General features: G+C 48.3%; 1 protein-coding gene across 12 annotated transcripts in view; it reads right to left on the reverse strand.

Annotated features, from left to right (window-relative positions):
- Nucleotides 1-19,409, reverse strand: part of RASGEF1C (RasGEF domain family member 1C) — an 83,258-nt gene that overhangs the window by 15,612 nt on the left and 48,237 nt on the right. For all 12 annotated transcript variants that reach the window (XM_041764721.1, XM_041764710.1, XM_041764715.1 and 9 more), the window contains 6 exons: nt 12,131-12,331; nt 10,996-11,070; nt 2,709-2,798; nt 1,202-1,304; nt 650-729; nt 471-566 (listed from right to left, as the gene is read on the reverse strand). In XM_041764721.1, coding sequence (XP_041620655.1) covers nt 471-566; nt 650-729; nt 1,202-1,304; nt 2,709-2,798; nt 10,996-11,070; nt 12,131-12,331 — 645 coding nt within the window. The remainder of the gene's footprint in view (nt 1-470; nt 567-649; nt 730-1,201; nt 1,305-2,708; nt 2,799-10,995; nt 11,071-12,130; nt 12,332-19,409) is intronic.

Raw genomic sequence — 19,409 nt, forward strand, 5'->3', positions numbered from 1 at the left:
AGCTGGCTGAGCATCTGACTCTTGATTTCAGCTCAAGTCATGATCTCAGGGTAGTGAGATTGAGGCCCACATTGGTCTCTGCTCATCTAGGAGTCTGCTTGAGATTCTCTCTCTCTCTCTCTCTCTCTGCCCTTCCCCCTGCTGTGTTTGCACTCTCTTTCAGTAAATAAATATCTTAAAAAATAAAAAAAGAAGAGGGAGGAGCCTCACTTGGCATGACCCTCCAGAGAGGATAACCCCAGCCTGAAAAGGAAGTACTTCCTATCAGTTAGAGCTGCTTGGGCATGGGTAATCTGTTCTGTAAGGTGGTGAGTCCCCCATTTTGGAGGCATCCAGGGAACATGGCTGTCTATATAGATACTGCAGAATGGCGGGGGTTGAGCCACCAGCTAGGCTCTCTGATGCAGCCCACCTGGGCCAAGGTGGGGAGTAGGGAGGAGCTCTGAAGGCCATTCCAGACTCTGACCTACCTTCTCTCGGCTGCTGTGGGCTGTCAGGGAGCGGTGGGCCGCTCCTCGCAGGGCTGTTCTGTAGTTGCAGAAGTTCCCTGTTGGGTCCATCTGGTGCTAGAAAGAGACAGGAAGGCAATAGGGGAGCTGCGTCCTAGGGTCGGCCAGTGCCATCTGGCAGCCCGGTGGCTCTTGCTCACCTCGAGGATGAAAAACTTGGCTGTCTTCACTTTGGCCCAGGTCTTCTTCAGCCTGGAGACAGGGCTCATGTTCATGCCGGCTGGAAGAGGGAGGGTGGGGCTGGGGGGGCATCTCCAGGTGTCACAGGCTGCTTACTCTCTGGGGCAGGGGGACTGGGGGGTGGCCCCAGCAGGATGAGCCTGCCACAGATGGCAGGACGGTGGATGGGCAGGTGCTGGTGGCCACTGTGTCCGCGTGAGCCTGGCTTCTGTGCAGGCCCCTGTCCCATTCCCTGCCACACTGGCCCTGCACCCTGACCAAGCTCTGTTTTGGGTCCCCACTCTCCCTGGATCTGGGGACATATGGCCAAGCGCCCCCGAAGCTCCCCAAGGAGGCTAAACTTGCCTCAAAGGGGCACCTCTCCGGGACCTCGGGGGGCAAGGGAATGTGCTCCTAACTGCACCCACCCTGCCCAGAGGAGTGCCCAGGCTTGCCGCCCCGCCCCTCGCCCATGTGTGCCAGCACCGGCCTCTAGGGGGCGCTCCTAGCAGGGGCCTGGCCAGCCTACTCACAGATGATGGCCATCAGAGAGTTGAAGTTGCCAATGTTGAAACACTCTCGGGCCACATCGATGAAGAACTCCACCACCTGGGCCCTCTGCTTCTTCTTGGCTGGCTGGGGACAGGGCACGGGAGCTTCAGTTCTGACACGTCCCCACCTTGACCCTGGGCTAGTCTCTCAGCGACATTCAGGTCCAGCTCCAGCACCTTCCATGGCTCCCTCGCCTGGCCCCCCAGCACCAAGCTGGCTCTCCCCACACTGGGGCCACACACTGACCCAGGTCCCATCCCAGGAGCAGCCCCGTCACTGTTTTCTGTTAAATGACTGCATGACTTCACCTCCAGCTTATGGCTAAGTGATTGGGACTTTGACTTCTCTGGTGGCTCCAAACAATCTCTATTATCCCCCCAGCCATCCTGGAGAAGCACTGCCCAACTCCAGGGAAGTTTCAGCCCAGCTTTGCCCAAGTAAAGCCCCATCTGAGCTGTCAGGCCAGACATGGAAATGCAGGAAGCAGGGGGGCCTGAGAACCCTATCTTCTGTTCTCCCCATACAGATTTAGCTTGCCCGACTTATGTGCAGCAGTGGTCTTTACCAAGAAGCATGAGACATGCTGCCTGAACCACCTTCAGAAAGCCTCCCTCCTGAGGTCCTTCCTGTCCCTCCCAGGCAGCCTATGCTGTGACAGCGATGGCTGAGCAAGGAGGGGGATAGAGGCCAAGCATTTCAGCCCGCTGTGGGTGCTCAGCCCAAGGCTGAGGCACCGCAGACCAGCTTCTCCTTCTGAGCCTTCCTGCCCCTTTCTCTGTTCTCCCAATTTCTATCTCAGCATTTGCTCCTGGAGAGCTCCACCTGGCACCTAAGTTGCTTCCAATCATTCCCTGATAAAAGTGCCCTAGGGCCTCACCTGATGGTGAGGGGGGCTTGGAGGAAGATCCCTGCACTCTAAGGAAGTGAAGAGAGCAAACAGGGTCTGGTCCTAAAGGACCATGACTTGTGACTCGTGCATCTGGCTTGGTGTTGACAAGTCTTCCTGATTTCTGGGAGAAGCTGGAGACCTGGACTTTACATGTACAATCTCCCAATTCTTAAAGGTTGGGTCATTTCTATTCTAAATCCTGAGAGAGGCAAACACAGCATGGCTGCTGGCCGGGCCCACCCAAGGCAGACAGGCACAGATGGAGGGAGCAGAGCCACTTGGCAGAGCAGTAAACTGCCTCTTACACCTTCGGCAAGTGGTCTCTGGCACTCTCTGTCAGAGTCCAGTGGATCTGTGCCAGGCTCTACCCAGAGGGAAATGTCATTGCATGCAAGCTGGGTGACACCTGGCGTCCCAGAGAGGTGCTCAGCTTGATCTTGGGCTTGGAAACAGACAGGCTCAAGATACCCTTCTGGTTCCCTCCAAGGGGCCTGCCCCCAACCCCTGCCACCTTTGGCTATGCTAGATCATGTCCCTGGCCTCCTTTGGCTGTGCTAGGTCATGCCCCTGCCCCCCCCCCCCCGCAGCTTTTTACACACCATGCAGATCTCAGTTGCCACGAGGTAGCACAATCTGTTGAACCATTTCACATAAGCCTCCAGATTAGTAGTCTTCTCACTGAAGCAAGGCTAGGAAAGACACAAGGACCATAATCAGTCTCTCTGTCAACTTTTGGAATGAAATCAGTTTGTTGTTATTATAGATAATCCAGAAAATGCTGGAACCTTAAAACCATTTACAAATATCAATGATTTGATGTATATCCTTTCAGTCTTTTTTCTATACAAGACATAATTTAATATGATATACATAATATGTAATTGCATATGTATATATATACCCCACACACAGTTGATTATCATTATTCATAGATTCTGTATTTGTGAATATGTCTGCTTGCTAAAAATATATTTGTAACCTCAAATCACTATTCCTGTCACTTTCACTGTCATTCATTGATATGTGCAGGGTGGCAAAAAAAATCTGAGTCACCCAAAGTGCCTGTGTGTTCCCAGCTGAGGTTGAGCTAAGTGACAACCTGGCTTCTTGTTTCAGCTCCCATACTGTGAAACAAGTCTTTCTTTTTCTTGTGGTCTATTCAGTGCGATGGTGAGTTCCCTGCTTAAAGCGCTCCAAGCACTAGAACTAAAGCTTCTAAGCATTTGAAGGCTGTGATGTGCCCTAAGGAGAAAATATGTGTTAGATAAGCTTCACTCAGACATGAGTCATGGCACTGCTGGCTATGAGTTCAATGTTATTGGAAGAACAATATATATTAAATAAGGTGTTTTTGAGTCAAACACACACACAGTGCAAGGCTATGTATGGACTGGTTGATGTAAATGTGGTGTGAGGCTTGCCAGGGATCCAACCCTGTATTTCCCTTGGGAGCAGTGGTATTTACTGCAGTGGTGTGTTCATGATGACATCATAGGATATAATCATGTTAAATAACAAGAGTCAACTGTATGTGGGCCTCTTTCTATCTATATATAATTATATATATATATATTTCCATATTTTTCCACATGAACTTTTCATGCCATAAAATATCCCTTGGAAATATAATTTTTCAATTGAGGTAAAATATTCAACTGCAGGGGCACATAGGTGGCTCAGTGGTTGAGCCTCTGGTTGTGATCCCAGGGGGATCATGATCACGAAGGTCATGAGACCTTCTGCTCAGGCCATGATCCCAGACTCCTGGGATGAATTCCCACATCAGGCTTCCCACAGGGAGCCTGCTTCTCCCTCTGCCTATGTCTCTTATGAATAAATTAAAATATTAAAAAAAATTCAACTGCATAAATGCACCACCGTTTAAAAGATTAAACTCAAGTTGACTTCAATATCCACATTGAAATTGTCAGTGTGACCTTCGATAAGTAGAGGGGAAAATGGGACAGGGGATCTATTAATCCAAAAGAAGTACAGTAAGGAGAGAAAAGACAGGGAAGATGTGGGAAGACAAGTGAAGGATGCACAGAAGGTGATAAAACTGAACCCATGTAAGTCAGTAATTACAGTTGCTATAATTTTAAAACTCCAGCTACTTGCTATTTTCAAGTAGTGGGGCACACCCCAAGCCCAAGGATATAGGTAAAAAAATTGAAAACTATATATGATGAATATCACATAGTTATACTAATATTAGACAAAATAGATTTTAAGGCAAAAAAAGACTCTAAGGCAAAAAGCACCAGAGGAGATTCAAGGGTAACTGCATAATGATAAAAGATTTGATTAATCAAGAATATGTCACAAATCTAAACTTGCTTGTGCCTAACAACATAGCCTCAAAATATGGAGGCAAATATAGTCAGAAGGGTAAGCTCCTTTGTAGGAAGAAATCAAATCTTATTGCCACAGTGGGAGATTTTAACACAATGACAGCAATGCATAGACTATGGGGATTAAAAAAACAGTTATAAATATAAATTTAAGCAACACAATTTAAGTAGTTGAGTTAATGAACAAGTCTGGAAGCCTGCCTGCACTCAATCATATGAGAATGTGTATTCTTTTCAAATAGAAACCTAAAAACACATTTAAAAATAATCTATGGGTCAAAGATAAAGTCACCAAGGAAATGAAAATGAGAATGCTGAAAGACAAAATTTGGAGGCTGAAAATAAAAAATACATTTTGAAAGAAACAAATAGTCTTTCGTACTTTTATTAGGACAGAAGAAAGGATAAAAACAGGCTGAACATCCAACATAAAAAATTAGAAAAGGAATAACAAAGAAAGAATCCAAAGAAAGCAGATGATAGGAAATAATAAAGATTTACTCTATGTGTTGCATCTTTCTTCACTATTTCATTTTTTTCTCTATAGAGTCAATGAAGCCAGAAACTCTTTATTTGAAAAAACTACTAAAACTGATGAATAGGGCGGCCTGGGTGGCTCAGCAGTTTAGCGCCGCCTTCAGCCCAGGGCCTGATCCTGGAGACCCAGGATGGAGTCCCGCGTCGGTCTCCCTGCGTGGAGCCTGCTTCTCCCTCTACTTATGTCTCTGCCTCTCTCTCTCATGAATAAATGAATAAAATCTTAAAAAAAAAAACCCTGATGCATGCTTAGTAAGATTGATGAAGAAATGGAGAGATAAATATAAAGATTAGTTGTGAATATGAGTGTGAAAGATTGAAAATATTGTGAATAACTTGTGTCTATAAATGTGAAAAGTTAGGAGGACTGAGTCAACTTTCTGGAAAAATATAAATTAAACCGAGTAAAGAAGAAATAGAAAGCCTAAATAGTCCTAAAATTACTAAAACAGGAAAATCTTGAACAGCTACATAAAAGTCTTCCCTAAAAGGAAATACTAGACAGGATGGTTTCACTAGCAAATTCTACCAAATGGTCCAGGAACACAGAACAGAGAACACGGAGAGAGAAAACAAAGACTAGACAAGAATGGGAACAGAAAGGAAATTGACAAGTCAATCACATGATTATAGTTGCAGAAATCCTAAACAAAATAAGAGCAAATTGAACCTAAGGGTGTACAAAAAAGATAATGATCACAACTCAGTTTCATTTTTTTCCAAAAATGCCAGGTTGGTTTGACATTGAAAAAGAAAAAAACCCAACTAATACAATAGATCTCCCCTTATCCATGGTTTGTTGTCTGTGGTTTCAATTACCTGGCATAAACCATGGTCCAGAAGCAAGATGATCAGTAGTAGTCTAATACTACATCACGTTGCCCATGGCTTTTACCTCACCTCATCTCATCACGTAGGCATCTTATCATCTCATATCATCACAGGGAGAAGGGTTAGTACAATGTAATAAGATATTTTGAGAGAGGGGGGCCACACTCACATAATTTTTATTAGAGTATAATGTTATAATTGTTCTATTTGGTTTTTAGTTATTGTTGTTAATCTCTTAGTGTGCCTGATTCATAAGTGTTATTATAACATGTGTAGTAAAAAATGTAGTATATATAGGGTTCAGTGCCATCCATGATTTCAGGCATCCACTGGGGGTTTTGGAACATATACCCCACAGATAAAGAGGGGGACTCCTGTATAAAATAATCACATAACAGTTTGAAAGGGAAGAGAACATAAGGTTAATGGACTCAGAAAAAATAGTCTATAAAATGCAATAATCATTCATGATAAGAATTCTCAGCAAAGTAGGACCATGGGACTTCCTTGAGCTGATAAAGGTCATTGAAAAAAAATCTCAGAGCAAACATCATACTCTATTGTGACATGTAAAAATATTCTGTTTAAAATCAAGACAAAAGGGGCACCTGGGTGGCTCAGTGGTTGAGTGTCTGCCTTTGACTCAGCCTGTGATCCCGGGGTCCTGGGATCAAGTCCTGTATCAAGCCCCATGCAGGGAGCCTACTTCTCCTTCTGCCTATGTCTCTGCCTCTCTCTCTCTCTGTCTCTCATGAATGAATAAATAATATCTTAAAATAAAGACAAAAGAAGGATGTCAGTTAGCAACACTTCTTAAATATTTTACCAGGGGTGCTAGTTAGCACAATAAGCAAGAAAAACAAATTTGGTCAGACTTAGCTGGATTATTCTGCAACAACTAATAATCCTAATGTTTCAGAGATGTACAACATGGGACCCATATGTTATTCATGTCCATCTCACATCAGTGGAGGATTCTTTGTATGACTACACTAAAAATAAAAAGAATAAGGATTGGGAAGGAAGGAAAAAACTGTCACTATTCTTGGATGATGTAACTGTATATGTGAAAAACACCAAAGAATTAAGAAAAACTATGAGAAATAGCAAGAATGTACAGTATCATCAGATACAAAGTTGACATACAAAAGTTGATGACATTCCTTAAATGACAGAAGCAGTTCAGAAATAAGTACAATAGAATATGCCATAAATAATAGCATAAATATGCATAAGGAACTCAGAGGGAAAATATAACTAAATCTGTTTAATATTTTTATGGAGAAAGTTATAGAACATTAGAAAGTAAAACATTAGATCTAAGTAAATGGCAGAAAAAAAATAAAAAATAAAAAAAAATAAAAAAAAATAAGTAAATGGCAGGACACACCATTTGTATGGGTCGGATGACTCGGTATCATGAAAATGTAAATTCCTCCTAAATTGGTCCATATTTCATATATTCTAACAAAATCCCAGTAAGATTTTTCACTGAATTTGACAAGGGATACAAAATTTCAAATAGAAAAACAAGACCAAGAATATCTCAGTGACTTGTAAAGAAGAACCAGAAGCCTTCCTTCACTAGACAATGAGAAAAAACTGATCATACAACCACAATAATGGAGATAGTGTATATTGATACAGAGATAGAAAAATTGACCAGTGGACAGAACAGACTGTCCAGGAACAGATCTACACACGTTGATCGAACCTGACATATGATAGTGACAAAACCGTTGGGGCGTATTAGTGAGCAAGACAATATATCAATAATGGTGTAGGAAAAGTTGCTATTTGTGTGGTAAAACCATGAATGTGGATCTCCAATTCAGGCCGTATCCACGAAGTGAATTTTAAATCCAAGGCTTAAATGTGAAGGGCAAAATTCTAAGACTTCTAGAAGAAAACATTAGAGATTATATTTTTGACCTGGGTAGGGTGTAGGGAGGGATTTCTTACTCCCTTCCCCACTAAAAAAACGTAAAGGAAAACGTTAGTGAATTTGATGAAGTTAAAATTAAAAACACCAGGGCAGCCTGGGTGGCTCAGTGGTTGAGCATCTGCCTTTGGCTCAGCCTGTGATCCCGGGATCCTGGGATTGAGTCCCACATTGGACTCCCTTTGGGGGGCCTGCTTCTCCCTCTGCCTATGTCTCTGCCTCTCTCTCTCTGTGTCTCTCATGAATAAATAAATAAAATCTTTAAAAAAATACAGAATATTAAAAAAATAAAAAAAACATCAAAAAACCTCTTTTAAAATACTCAAGAAAAAGCCAAATCACCCCAATAGGAAACTGGATGACAGGCATTTCACAGAAAACAGGAATGTTCAAAACATATGAAAAGATGCTCCCTTTAACAGTTTGACGAATACGTAAAAGTTTGACAATTTTAAGTGTCATTGAGGATGTGGAGAAGGAATACCTCCCTGCTGGCAGTGTTAATGGGTACAGCCTCACCTGGCATCGCCTGTGACAGTGTGATTTCCCTCTTAGGTATATTGTGGAGTGACAATTCTCAAGGGCACAACCAGTTTCATATTCACACAGTGTCATTATCTTTCCAGTGCGTTGACATTTGCACAGATGTGTAAAAGAATAGTGGGTAAAATCGCTCCCAACATAGCCCGAAACAAGGCAGAGTCATCAAACCATACTCATGGTTATTACGTTCTTCACTATCACATGTTCATAGTCAAAGAAAAAAATTGAGTGTGATTTCAGAATGTCCGCGAGGAAGCAAACTTTTCAATCCTATCAAATCTCAATCTTGTGCACACATCTCTTTGATATTCTACATGACGAAGCAGTACATAAAAGCACTTCTTGAGGAAAAGCAGTAGTGTGATAGACTTGTGAGCAGTTCTGGCCACTTTTCTCATGAAACACCATTTCTACTCAAAGGACTGACCAACTATGGTTTTTCGGACTTCAGTATTTGGTTGATATTTTCTTGAAAACCAACAAAATGACCCTGTCACTTCAAGAAAACAATTGATAGTGTTTGTTGCTAATGTTAAAATTCAAGATCTCAACAGAGAATTGGGAACTTGTAAAATATGTATCTTCCTCTGTGATCTTGAGAGTTTTCCAATACTCAAGGGCTTTTTTTGGAAGGATAAGATCAGTAATGATTTTAGTGGATATGATTTAAAAATGTTGTATAATGAAATGTACCAACATTTGGAGGATCTTCCCAATTCAGTGAACTCATAGTTTCCAAATGTCCGATGTATGATGTTATAATATCATGCAGGAGCAAAAGATCCATTCAAGATGCTTAATCTTTACAAACCTGCTGAATTTTAGCATAGTATCAAAGGAAAATATTCACTCATCTGAAAATGCTGTAAAATATTCTTCCCTTTTCCAACTATATATTTGTGAGAGGTTGGATTTTCAACCAAAATAATGTACATCAAGGGATTGAATGCAGAAGCAGGTAAGAGAACCTAGCTGTCTTTTTGTTATGTTGGTTATTAAAGAGATTTGTAAGAATACTGTAAAACAATATCATTCTTCCCAAGAATTTTTTACTTCGGAAAATCTAGTTATTTCCATAAAATATACCACTTATGTGAACCTGTAATAGGTTATTATTGCTATTTTGAATAAATAAATATCTTTAAAAGTTATCAGTTTTTTAAAAGATTTTATTTATTTATTCATGAGAGGCATAGAGAGAGAGAGAGAGAGAGAGAGAGAGAGAGAGGCAGAGACACAGGCAGAGGGAGAAGCAGACTCCATGCAGGGAGCCCGATGTGGGACTCGATCCCAGGACTCCAGGATCACGGCCTGGGCTGAAGGCGGTGCTAAACTGCTGGGCCACCAGGGCTGCCCTACAGTTATCAGTTTTAAAAGCTAATATGATGAATATGGGTAGATATAATCTACATAACCAAGTTTTTGGGGGTCCTGCATAATTTTTACAAGTCTAAAGGGATCCTAAATCCAAATTATTTGAGAACTGATGCCCTAGAAAAATACGCACCAATGTACAGGGAAACATGTAAGAACATTTGTAGCAGCAGTATCTATAATCAAGAGGCTGGAAACACCACAAATGTCCATCTACCACAGATGGGTGAAGAGAGGTCACCTGCAATCTTCGATGTACTTCACAAAAAATAAGTAATTCTTGGAGATGGCCAAAACCCCAAAGCAAAACCAAACATAAAGAACAACCAGCTAAGAGAGGCCCAGTCTCCTTTCCACTCCAAGCCCCACCCCCAAACTGGGCTCCTGCGAGTAACCCATATTCCTAGAGATTGTTCACAGGCATGGATTGTGCAAACAGGTATCACGCACCCACCTTTTGTTGTTACACAAATGGCCACATCCTCTTTGTCCTGACCGTCACTCTAGTTTTTTCTCTCTATAGTGGATCTGGGTATTCTATACTTCTAGTCACTTATTCTTTGTAATAGATGCATAGCATTCCATATGTGGATATACTATAACTTGTAATTGAGTCCCCAAGGATGATAAGACAGTTTGCTTCCAGCCTTTGGCCATAATAGTGCACAATATCTTCATGCACACATCTTCGTGTACGTGCATGTGTATATCCGTAGGATAAATTATTAGGCGCATAAAGTTGGGGTCAAGAGTGTACATTTCAAGTCTTGATACTATTGCCAAGATGCCCCCCAAAGCGGCTGTGCCAATTTCACCCTGTACCAGCCATGTACGCGTGTGCTTCTTCCCCTACATACCCACAATGCTTAATCTTTGCTTATCTGAGGTGAAAATGCATTCTAAATACAGTTGCTCTTCTTTTATTAAGCCAGAGGGCAAAAGCCCACTAGCGCGCTACCCCGGGTGGCCGCTGGAGGGCACCAGCGCCCACCGAAAAGCGCCCAGAGAGCTTGGTCTTGCAGCGCACCTGGGGCGCCCTCCGCTCTCCTCCCAACCCAGCGGCCTCAGCTCCACACCCACCCCGCATCCGCCCCCGCTGGGTTGGTGACAGGTGGCTTCCTCAGGACTCAGGGCTGTCGGAGTCTGAGGCCCTCGGGCTGGAGGGCAAGCTGGAGGGGCAGGGATGGAGTGGGCACAGCCCCCCAAAGCCCATCTGCTCTGCTCTGGGCCCCCCCGAAGCTCGCCCAGCTGACACTCGTGGCATTCCCCCGAGGGCCCAGTGCGCCGGCCTGTCCAAGGGCCTTCTACCTTTGTGCTGGCCAGAGGGTCCTTGTTCACAAAAGCCTGGACAAACTCTTCAGGCCCGATGTGCCGCAGCCGTTCCTGCACCAGAAGGAGAAGAGGAGTCGGGAAAGGGCGGACCCATGGGCAGGGCATGGCATTGGGGGGCTGGCATGTCCTCCTGCAGGTTCCCTCAGCCCACCCGGGAGGGTCTCTGGACACCTGCCCTTCTCACAAGCGCTCCACAACCCCGTTCTGGGTTGTCACAGAGCTTGAAACCATGCCCAAGGGCTGCTGTCCCTAGTTCATGGGGGGCAGGAGGCAATGTCCCCATAAGGGGTGCTTGGGAGGTGTGATACTCAGGACACCAGGCTGGAAACTGGGTAATTACCTGCTTCCTCCAGGGGAGGCCTAGTGGCCCAGAGCCCAGGGTCTGGGTCAGAATTCAATCCTGGCTCTGTCCCTTTTACTGTGTGACTTCAGGCAAGTCACTTAAACTCTCTGGACCTTTGTTTCTTCATTGATGCAAAGGGAATAATAATAGCACCTCCCACACAGGGTGGTGGGAAGATGAACTGAGATAGTACACAAAGAGTGCTGAGTATAACACCAGAAAGCAGTCAGGGAGCCATAAATGGTGGTGGCGGAGGTTTAAAAGAGAAGAAACCTACTCCCCCACCTCCCCTCTGTCTGGGACAGGCCCCTTGGCCTCTGCATGTACAAGGAATCCAACATGCTGAAGGCTAGGCTGCATGTATCCAGAGTCCAGCCTATCGGACTTCTCCAGAAGGAGAAGGTGGGTGGGTGCAGTGTTTGTGAGTCCTAGAGGGGGAAACTGAGGCCCTGGTAGGGAAGACACCAGTGGTAGGAAGCTCACACAGCAGGGGGTGGCAGAGCCAGGATTGGGACCCAGTTCCTCTGTCCCAGGCCCATCCTCTCAGGCAGGCTAAGGGTCAAAGTTGGGCAGGCCTAGCACGTGCAGCCCTCCTACTGGAAGGTGAGAGACTGCTTCAGAGCCAGGGCATCCTAGAGGTGCCCGGCTGGCCCTGCTGTGACGGGCTCAAGCCCTGGGGTACGCTGAGCCAAGGTGAGGACCAGGGATGGCTGGTTCTCAGCTGTCCTTGCCTCTGGGTCTGCTAGAGGATGGCACAGGCCTGCTCACCAGCTCCACATGGGTCAGCTGCTGGGCCAGAGTGTAGGGGTCACTGCAGATGCCAAGAAGCTCCCTGTGGATGGAGGCTGGCGGCTTGGTCCTATAGGAGATGGGTTTGTCGGCACCCAGCACGCCTTCTGGGCCCTGGCCCTGAGCCGCCAGCTTCTGGTGCAGAGCCTGTAGGAGCTGATGCATCCTCTTTCGGTAGGCCTGGAGGGGAGGTGGAAAGGGAGGAGCTCATGCCTCAAACCCATCTCCTCGCGTCTAGCATCTGAGGCTCTGGGCCAGTTGGGATGTGAGCTGTGGCTAGGGGTGCCTGCTCCTGTCCCCACCCTGAAGCAGGATCAAGCCCAGGGCAGTGGGGAAAGGCTGCAGGATTACCAGAAGAGCCCATGCCAGGGAGGGTGACTCCCAGGGCTGCCCCAGTTCTCTGGGCTGTGGGGCAGGCTGGGGCGCGCCACCAGGGAGAGGCAGGGAGAGAGGAGGAAGGCATGGAATGGGCCCTGCCCCTGGTACTGGCTTTTTGCCCAGCTGTCATGGGGGTTCCCACCCAGGCCCTCCTCTCTCTTGACTTGGAGAGGCCTTCCTGACCAGTGACATAGCCCCATCTGTGCCCCGACAGTACTTGTTCAGGTCACCCTCTGTGACTTCCCTATAGGACCACCGTGGGAGATGACCAGGGCTGTTTACCACCTCACTAGAGTGGCAGCTCGGCAGGGGCAGGGAAGCCTGAGCGGCCCCCTCTGTGTCGGGAGATCGAGGCCTGGCTCTGGGCACACTGTAGTCCTTGAATAATCGCTCACACTGACAAAAGTATCTCACCGTGCAGCTGGCACGGATGCATTCTTGCTTTGGGCCACCCTGGATGGGGTGTGGTGACCTGGAGGGGCACCTGCCCTCCCACACCCACACCCTCCCTGGCATGGGCTCTATTTCCCCCTGGGGGACCCCTGTCTCCAAGAAAGACATCATTGGAGATGGTTGTGTTTACTGAGCTTGACGCCCATGCTTCTAAGGGGTTGGTCAGTTGTCCACAGGAGAAACCCCCAAACTGGTCAGCAAATGCCCCCCCGCCCCCAGAGGTTGATTCAAGCCCCACAAGCCAGGGGGAACTGGCTTGGGAGCAGTGGAAAGTGTCTGGGCCTGGCCTCCTGGCAATGATGAGCCATCAGGCAGGCAGGCAGGTGCCCAGTGGCCCCAGGGGCCTGGGAGGGTAACAGATGCTCAGGAGCTGGTGCGGCCGGATACCATTGGATAGAAGCGTTCTTTCTCAGGGCACCTGGGTGGCTCAGTGGTTGAGTGTCTGCCTTTGGCTCAGGTCATGATCCCGGGGTCCTAAGATCAAGTCCCACATCAGGTTCTCTGCATGGAGCCTGCTACCCCCTCTGCCTATATCTCTGCCTCTCATGAATAAATAAAGAAAATCTTAAAAAAAAAAAAAAGCGTGCTTTCTCATGCTGCTTTGAAACACATAAAAAATGCTTGCAGGTGGGGCATCTGGCTAGCTGGGCCAAGTGTGCATGGGAGGCCTCACTGCTTCCCCAAGCCCGACAGGGCTCCAGGGGGCCGGGAAGTCCAGCACTGTTGGTGCCCAGAGCTCTGGTGACCAAGGTGGCATCATCTGGCACTCTCGGAAGTGCTTCTTTGTCAAGGGGCCTCAGACAAGAGCCTTTGGGATACAGGAACCAGGACAGGAGGCTGCCAATCTCAACCAAACCCAAAGCCTAAATCTTGCTCCCAGAGCCTTGGTAGGGGCAGGCCCACTGGACAGTATGTAGGTAAACTGAGGTCCAAGTCTTCCATCCGTCACCTGTGGAAGGAACAACTCTGCTGAGTCTGAGAGTGTGGTTGGCACATTGCCAGTCAGGTCCTCGTTTGCATGCTGGGAAAATAGGGAACTGAGTGCATGCTGAGCCCCAGTGCCCACCCAGGCCCCATCTCTCTCCTCACTTGGGCAGCCACACTGCCATCATGTTCCCTCCTCCCCAATGCCCTGTCCTCCACCCTGGCCCATGTGGCCTCATTCATGGCCACCTTCTGAGGGAGGCATCCCCGGGCCCCCTCCCAGGTTGCACCTGCCTCCGGTCCCTCCTGCCTCAGGCTGTGGGCAGGCCTCTCTGCACCGTCCTTCCGCTGCCCTGACTCTGTGTAGCCCTCTGTTCCCTGCAGTCTGTCCCTGTCCCTAGGCGTGCTGCCTCATGCCCCAGTGTGTCACTCAGTGTCTGCGTGGACAGCATCCAGCTGAACAGATGCAGCCTCTCTGAGCTCTGGAGCCACTCGGCCATGGGGCCACCCCCACCCAGCGTGTGTGAGTGGACCTCTCACTCCCCTTGTCCTTGGTGGCCTCCTCCTGATTTTGCTTCCTGCCATTTCCGTGCTTTGTGTCTGTGGTATAGGCCATTTCTGTGTCCCTGTGGCTGCAGGAGGCCCTTGGGCCAGGGGGTGGGGTGGGCGCATTGTGCCAGCCTCTTCACTCCACTCTGCCGCCAGAGCAGGTCTGTTGAAAATGCACATCTAACGTCTTCCTTAAAATGCCCCAGTGCCTTTGCAAAGACAGAAGCCCCATGGGGCTCAGGATTCCTGAAGTCAGCTCCGGCCACATTTGGTGGCCTCCACATGGCCCCTGCTACCCTTCTCAGTGCTCCAGGCACAGGCCCCTCCTGCTCCTCTCGCCTGAGACCCCGGCAGGGCCTGTGCAGCCTCTCCCTGCATGTTCCTCTCGTCCTTGGGACCTCAGAGAACCAGGCCTCCTTCAACCCTTGACTGAGCGTGGATCAGGGGATCGTGTATCTCCTCTTTGCACTATCAGCTCCATGAAGATCAGACCAGGTCACTCTCTGCTCATCCCCAGCACAAAGGCCACGGGAAGGGCACATGTGCCCTTGGATGAATGTGGCCTTCACCTGCTTCTGGCTGGTCGGACTTGCCAGCGTAGACCGTGGAGCCCCTCTGAGGTCAGGGGCACACTGTGTTTGTGTCTGTAGTTTGATAGAACCATGTGCTTACCCTCTTTTAAAAATACGCAGATAGGGGATCCCTGGGTAGCTCAAGCGGTTTGGCACCTGCCTTTGGCCCAGGGAGCGATCCTGGAGTCCCGGGATCGGGATCGGGATCGGGATCAGGTCCGCATCGGGCTCCCTGCAAGGAGCCTGCTTCTCCCTCTGCCTGTGTCTCTGCCTCTCTCTCTCTCTCTCTCTCTTTCTCTGTGTCTATCATGAATGAATGAATGAATGAATAAATAAATAAATCTTAAAAAAAAAACGCAGATAATTTCCCAAGACTTGTTTCTACTAAACCAGTACTCCGAATGATTATCATTTTCTGTTTCCTTTAGAATTTTTCCGGTGGTGTTCACCTCAAGCTTATCCGTTGGTTCTTTCCTGAATCTTCTATACCCCCTCTGAATATGGGGATGGCATTTATCCTTCTCTTTCACCTTCTCTCATTGTCTCAGGATTCCTACACCCTGGGAATCATGGATAGAAGCTGAGAGATCTAGGTACGTCTGAGCAGACCCAGAGACCTGGCTCTGAGGATGCTGAGGCTGCCCCTTGTCGCCATCAGGAATTCAGATTCCAGAGTACCGGGGCATGCCCAACGTGGGAGAGCCTTTCCCCTTGTAGCTCATGCGCATGCAATCCACGGAGCCACCTGCTGCATACATGAAGCTGGGTTTCAAGTGCAGGGGTCGTCCAGGGATGAAGGCTGTCGTTATCCAGCCTCTTCTCTGCCTGGACAGCCATGGGCCTCTATCTTTGAAGTTCTCGAAAATCCCACCTCAGTGAGCCCAGGAGACTTGCAGTGGGCTCAGCCCCCTCCTGTGTGGGCAGAAGCTCCTCACCTGCCAGTTATTTTCAGTGTCAGCTTTTGACCACCTGTGTCCTCGGGCGAGGGGGCCTCTGAGGGCAGCAGGGTCAGCCCAGCAGGTAGTCGTGGAAAGGGGACAGCAAGCCAGTCCCCCACAGGGCCCAGGGTACAGCTCTCCTGCAGCTGATCCAGCGGATGTGGCCAGGACACCAGTGTCCTCCTGTCTGGTCTCCCTTATTGGAGCTGGACCTCGGAACCTTCCCTGGATTCCCATCCTCAGCCTCGGCACTGGCCTCCCTGAACCCAGACTACTGAGTCCAACCTACCAGTACCCCCTCCAAGGCTGGTTTCCCTGCCTCGCACTGGGTGGCCCTGAGCAGGTACCTCGGTGCCACCGCCAGATGCTGGGGAAGCTTCCATGTTTGGTCATGGAGTAGGGCTTGTTCAGCTCCTCTCTGGCCTTTTGTTCCCAGGTGGTGGGTAGTGAAGGAAGGACATGGGGGTTCAGGAGCGGGGGCAGCAGATGCGAGAGGTGGTACTTTTTCTGGTCCTCTGATGAGGAAGCCCCCTTGGCCCCCGGCCCCATGCTGTTTACTCTTCTTCCCTGGGCCCCACTGTTATCTCATAGCCCTGATCACCCTCCCTCTTTATAGAAGGACATTTAGGGCTCAGAGAGGTCAAGTAACTTGCCCAAAGACACACAGCTCTGAAAACACTCGGGCTCATTTCATTGACCTGCGCATGTCACTTTATATCATCTGACCCGATCCCTGTGTGAGAAATCTTTTACAGCAAAATGTTGAAATATTTTTGGAGCCAAAGATACAATGTTTAAAAATACTTTGGAGGGAGGGAGAAATGTGTGAAGGGATAGGAGTGAATTTGGCAAAATGCTGATGATTGTTGAGCCTAGGTGATGAAATCACGGGAGTTAAGGGTTGTTTTTCTCTGTCTGTGTATGCTTGTAATGTTCCACAGTAAAAGCTTAAAAGTAGGCCCCAAACACCCGAATTTTGGAAACAATTTGTTCCTCATCAGAGCTCACATATACCAAGTGCCAAAATAAGAGTGCACATGATGTCGGGGACTCTTTGCCAAAAAGTTGTGTGGTGGCAACGGTTTTTCTCTGTTTTGCTGATGAAGAGACCAAAGCTCAGAGAGGTGAAGTGCCTTGCCCAAGGCCACACAGCTGTGGTTTGGGAGCCTGGATCCAAGTGAGCTCAGGCGGCCCCATCCAGACCTCATGCTCTGAGTCCTACTGGCCCTTCCTGATCAGACCAGCTCCTTTCTGGGTTGAGTCCTTGCTGTCCATGCTGGAAGGGGAGCCACCCACATTCCACCTGCAGCTTCCAGGGGAGGGGAGGCAGCATCCAGAGGATATCACTTTGGAGTGGCTGCTCTCTGTTAAGGGCGACTGGGCAACTTGGAGATCTCAAAGACACATGGAAGCGCCCCTGGCCTGGACCTGGGTGGGTGGGCCTGGGGCCAAGGAACCCTCATTCCAGCCCACAGTGCTCAGCACACCTGACTGGATCCCAGGTTAACAAATGAGCTTGTTCTCTGAACACCCACACCTGTTGGATGGCTGCCCTCAACAGCCCTTCCTAAGCCTCACTTATTTCTCATCCACAGCGTGATTAGAAAGGATTTCCCAGCACAGCCCTGGTGGCAGGACTGACAGCTCCAAGGGGCTGGCAAGGAGGCCCTGTTTCTCTAGGAAACCAGGCAGGACTTAAACCATCCCTACCACCACAGCTGGAAGTGTAGGGTCTGCCTTTGAAATGGCTCCAGCACTGGCAGAGGCAGGCCTGACAAGGGTGGATGGTTCTGCCTTGTCTTGTGGATGGTTCAGATCTCATCCTGCTGAAGACCTCCTGGGGAGAGGGGCTCAAGCAGGAGACTCTCATCTCCTTGCACACCCTCATCCATCCACCCCTGCATCCACCCATCTGCTAGGGCCCATCTCTCCTTTTATATGATACCCACATCCCAATTTACTCATCTATTTTTCCTCCTTCCTTCCTAATGTTTGCCACTCACTCATCCACCCACCTATCCATCCCTCCACCCATTCATCCACTGACCCACTCCCCCTCCCACCCAACTATCCATCTCTCCACCCATCCATCCATCTACCCACTCACTCACCCTCTCACCTACCCATTCATCCACCCACCTACCCAACCTTCTACCACCCACCCACCCATCCATTCATCTCTCCATCCATCCATCCATCTATCCATCCATCTACCTATCTATCCATCCATCCTTATTCACTCATCCATTCACCCACCTATCCATCCATTCACCCATCCATCCATCTGTCCACTCACATATCTACCCATCCATCCACCTACCCATTCACCCTTATTCATCCATCCATCCATCCATTCTTATTCACCTATCCACTCACCTACCCATCCATCCATTTACCCATCCACCCAACCATCCACTTCTTCATTCATCTACTCATCTATCCATCCATCCATTCATCCACCCATCCATTCATCTACTCATATCTACCCATCCATCCATTGACCCATCCATTCTTCCTTATTCATCCATCCACATACCCGCCCATCAATCCATTCTTATTCATTCATCCTCTCAGCTACCGACCTATCTATCCATCTACTCATCCACCAATCCATCCTTATTCATCCATCCACTATCTACCCACAAATCCACCCATCCACCCATCCAACTATCCATCCACCCATCCATTCTTATTCACCATCCACTCATCCATTCTTATTCATCCATCAACTCATCCATCCATCCATCCATCCATCCATCCATCCATCTATCCCTCCCTCCTTCCCTCCCCACTCATCAATCTTTCCACATCCACTCATACCAAATATCCATTTTCCTATCAGAATATCCAAACATCTATCTTCCCCCCTCTACCCATCCATCAAAGTAGCTAACTATCCATCCAGTCAGCCAGCATACCCTCCCTGCTTCTAATCCATCCTTGATTTATCCAATCATTGAGTCTTCTCTGACCCTATATCCTGCTGCATCCTAAGCCAAGTGTCAGGATCCCCAGGTGGATTAGGGGATGCAGAGGAGGAGGAGTAGGGAGGAGGTGGAGAAAGGGGTGGAGAAGAAAGAAGGAGGAGGAGATGGAGGAGGAAGAGATGACTCTCATCTCACTGAGCCCTCAGAGTGGCTAAGTCACTTGTTTGCTATGTGAAGTGGCCCATAGGCAAGGCCTCCTTCCCTGAGCCTGTTAGGCTATGGGCTTTATGGCTCCCTATTGCCCATCCTGCCTTGGCAGTTTTCCTTTGTTTCACAAGCACCTGGCTCTGTCACGTCTGACCCACTTTGAGGCACATGACTAGCTACCAGCTTGCCACATTCAGCGTCCTCCCAGGGCAACTGATCTGCATCCTCCAACCCCCCCCCCCCCCGCCGTGTTCTGTCCTAGGGAACACATCAGTGCTGGCCACTGGAGCACTGCTGGAGAATTGTTCTG

The sequence above is a fragment of the Vulpes lagopus genome, chromosome 7 (genome assembly GCF_018345385.1).
Source record: "Vulpes lagopus strain Blue_001 chromosome 7, ASM1834538v1, whole genome shotgun sequence".
Lineage (NCBI taxonomy): Eukaryota > Metazoa > Chordata > Mammalia > Carnivora > Canidae > Vulpes > Vulpes lagopus.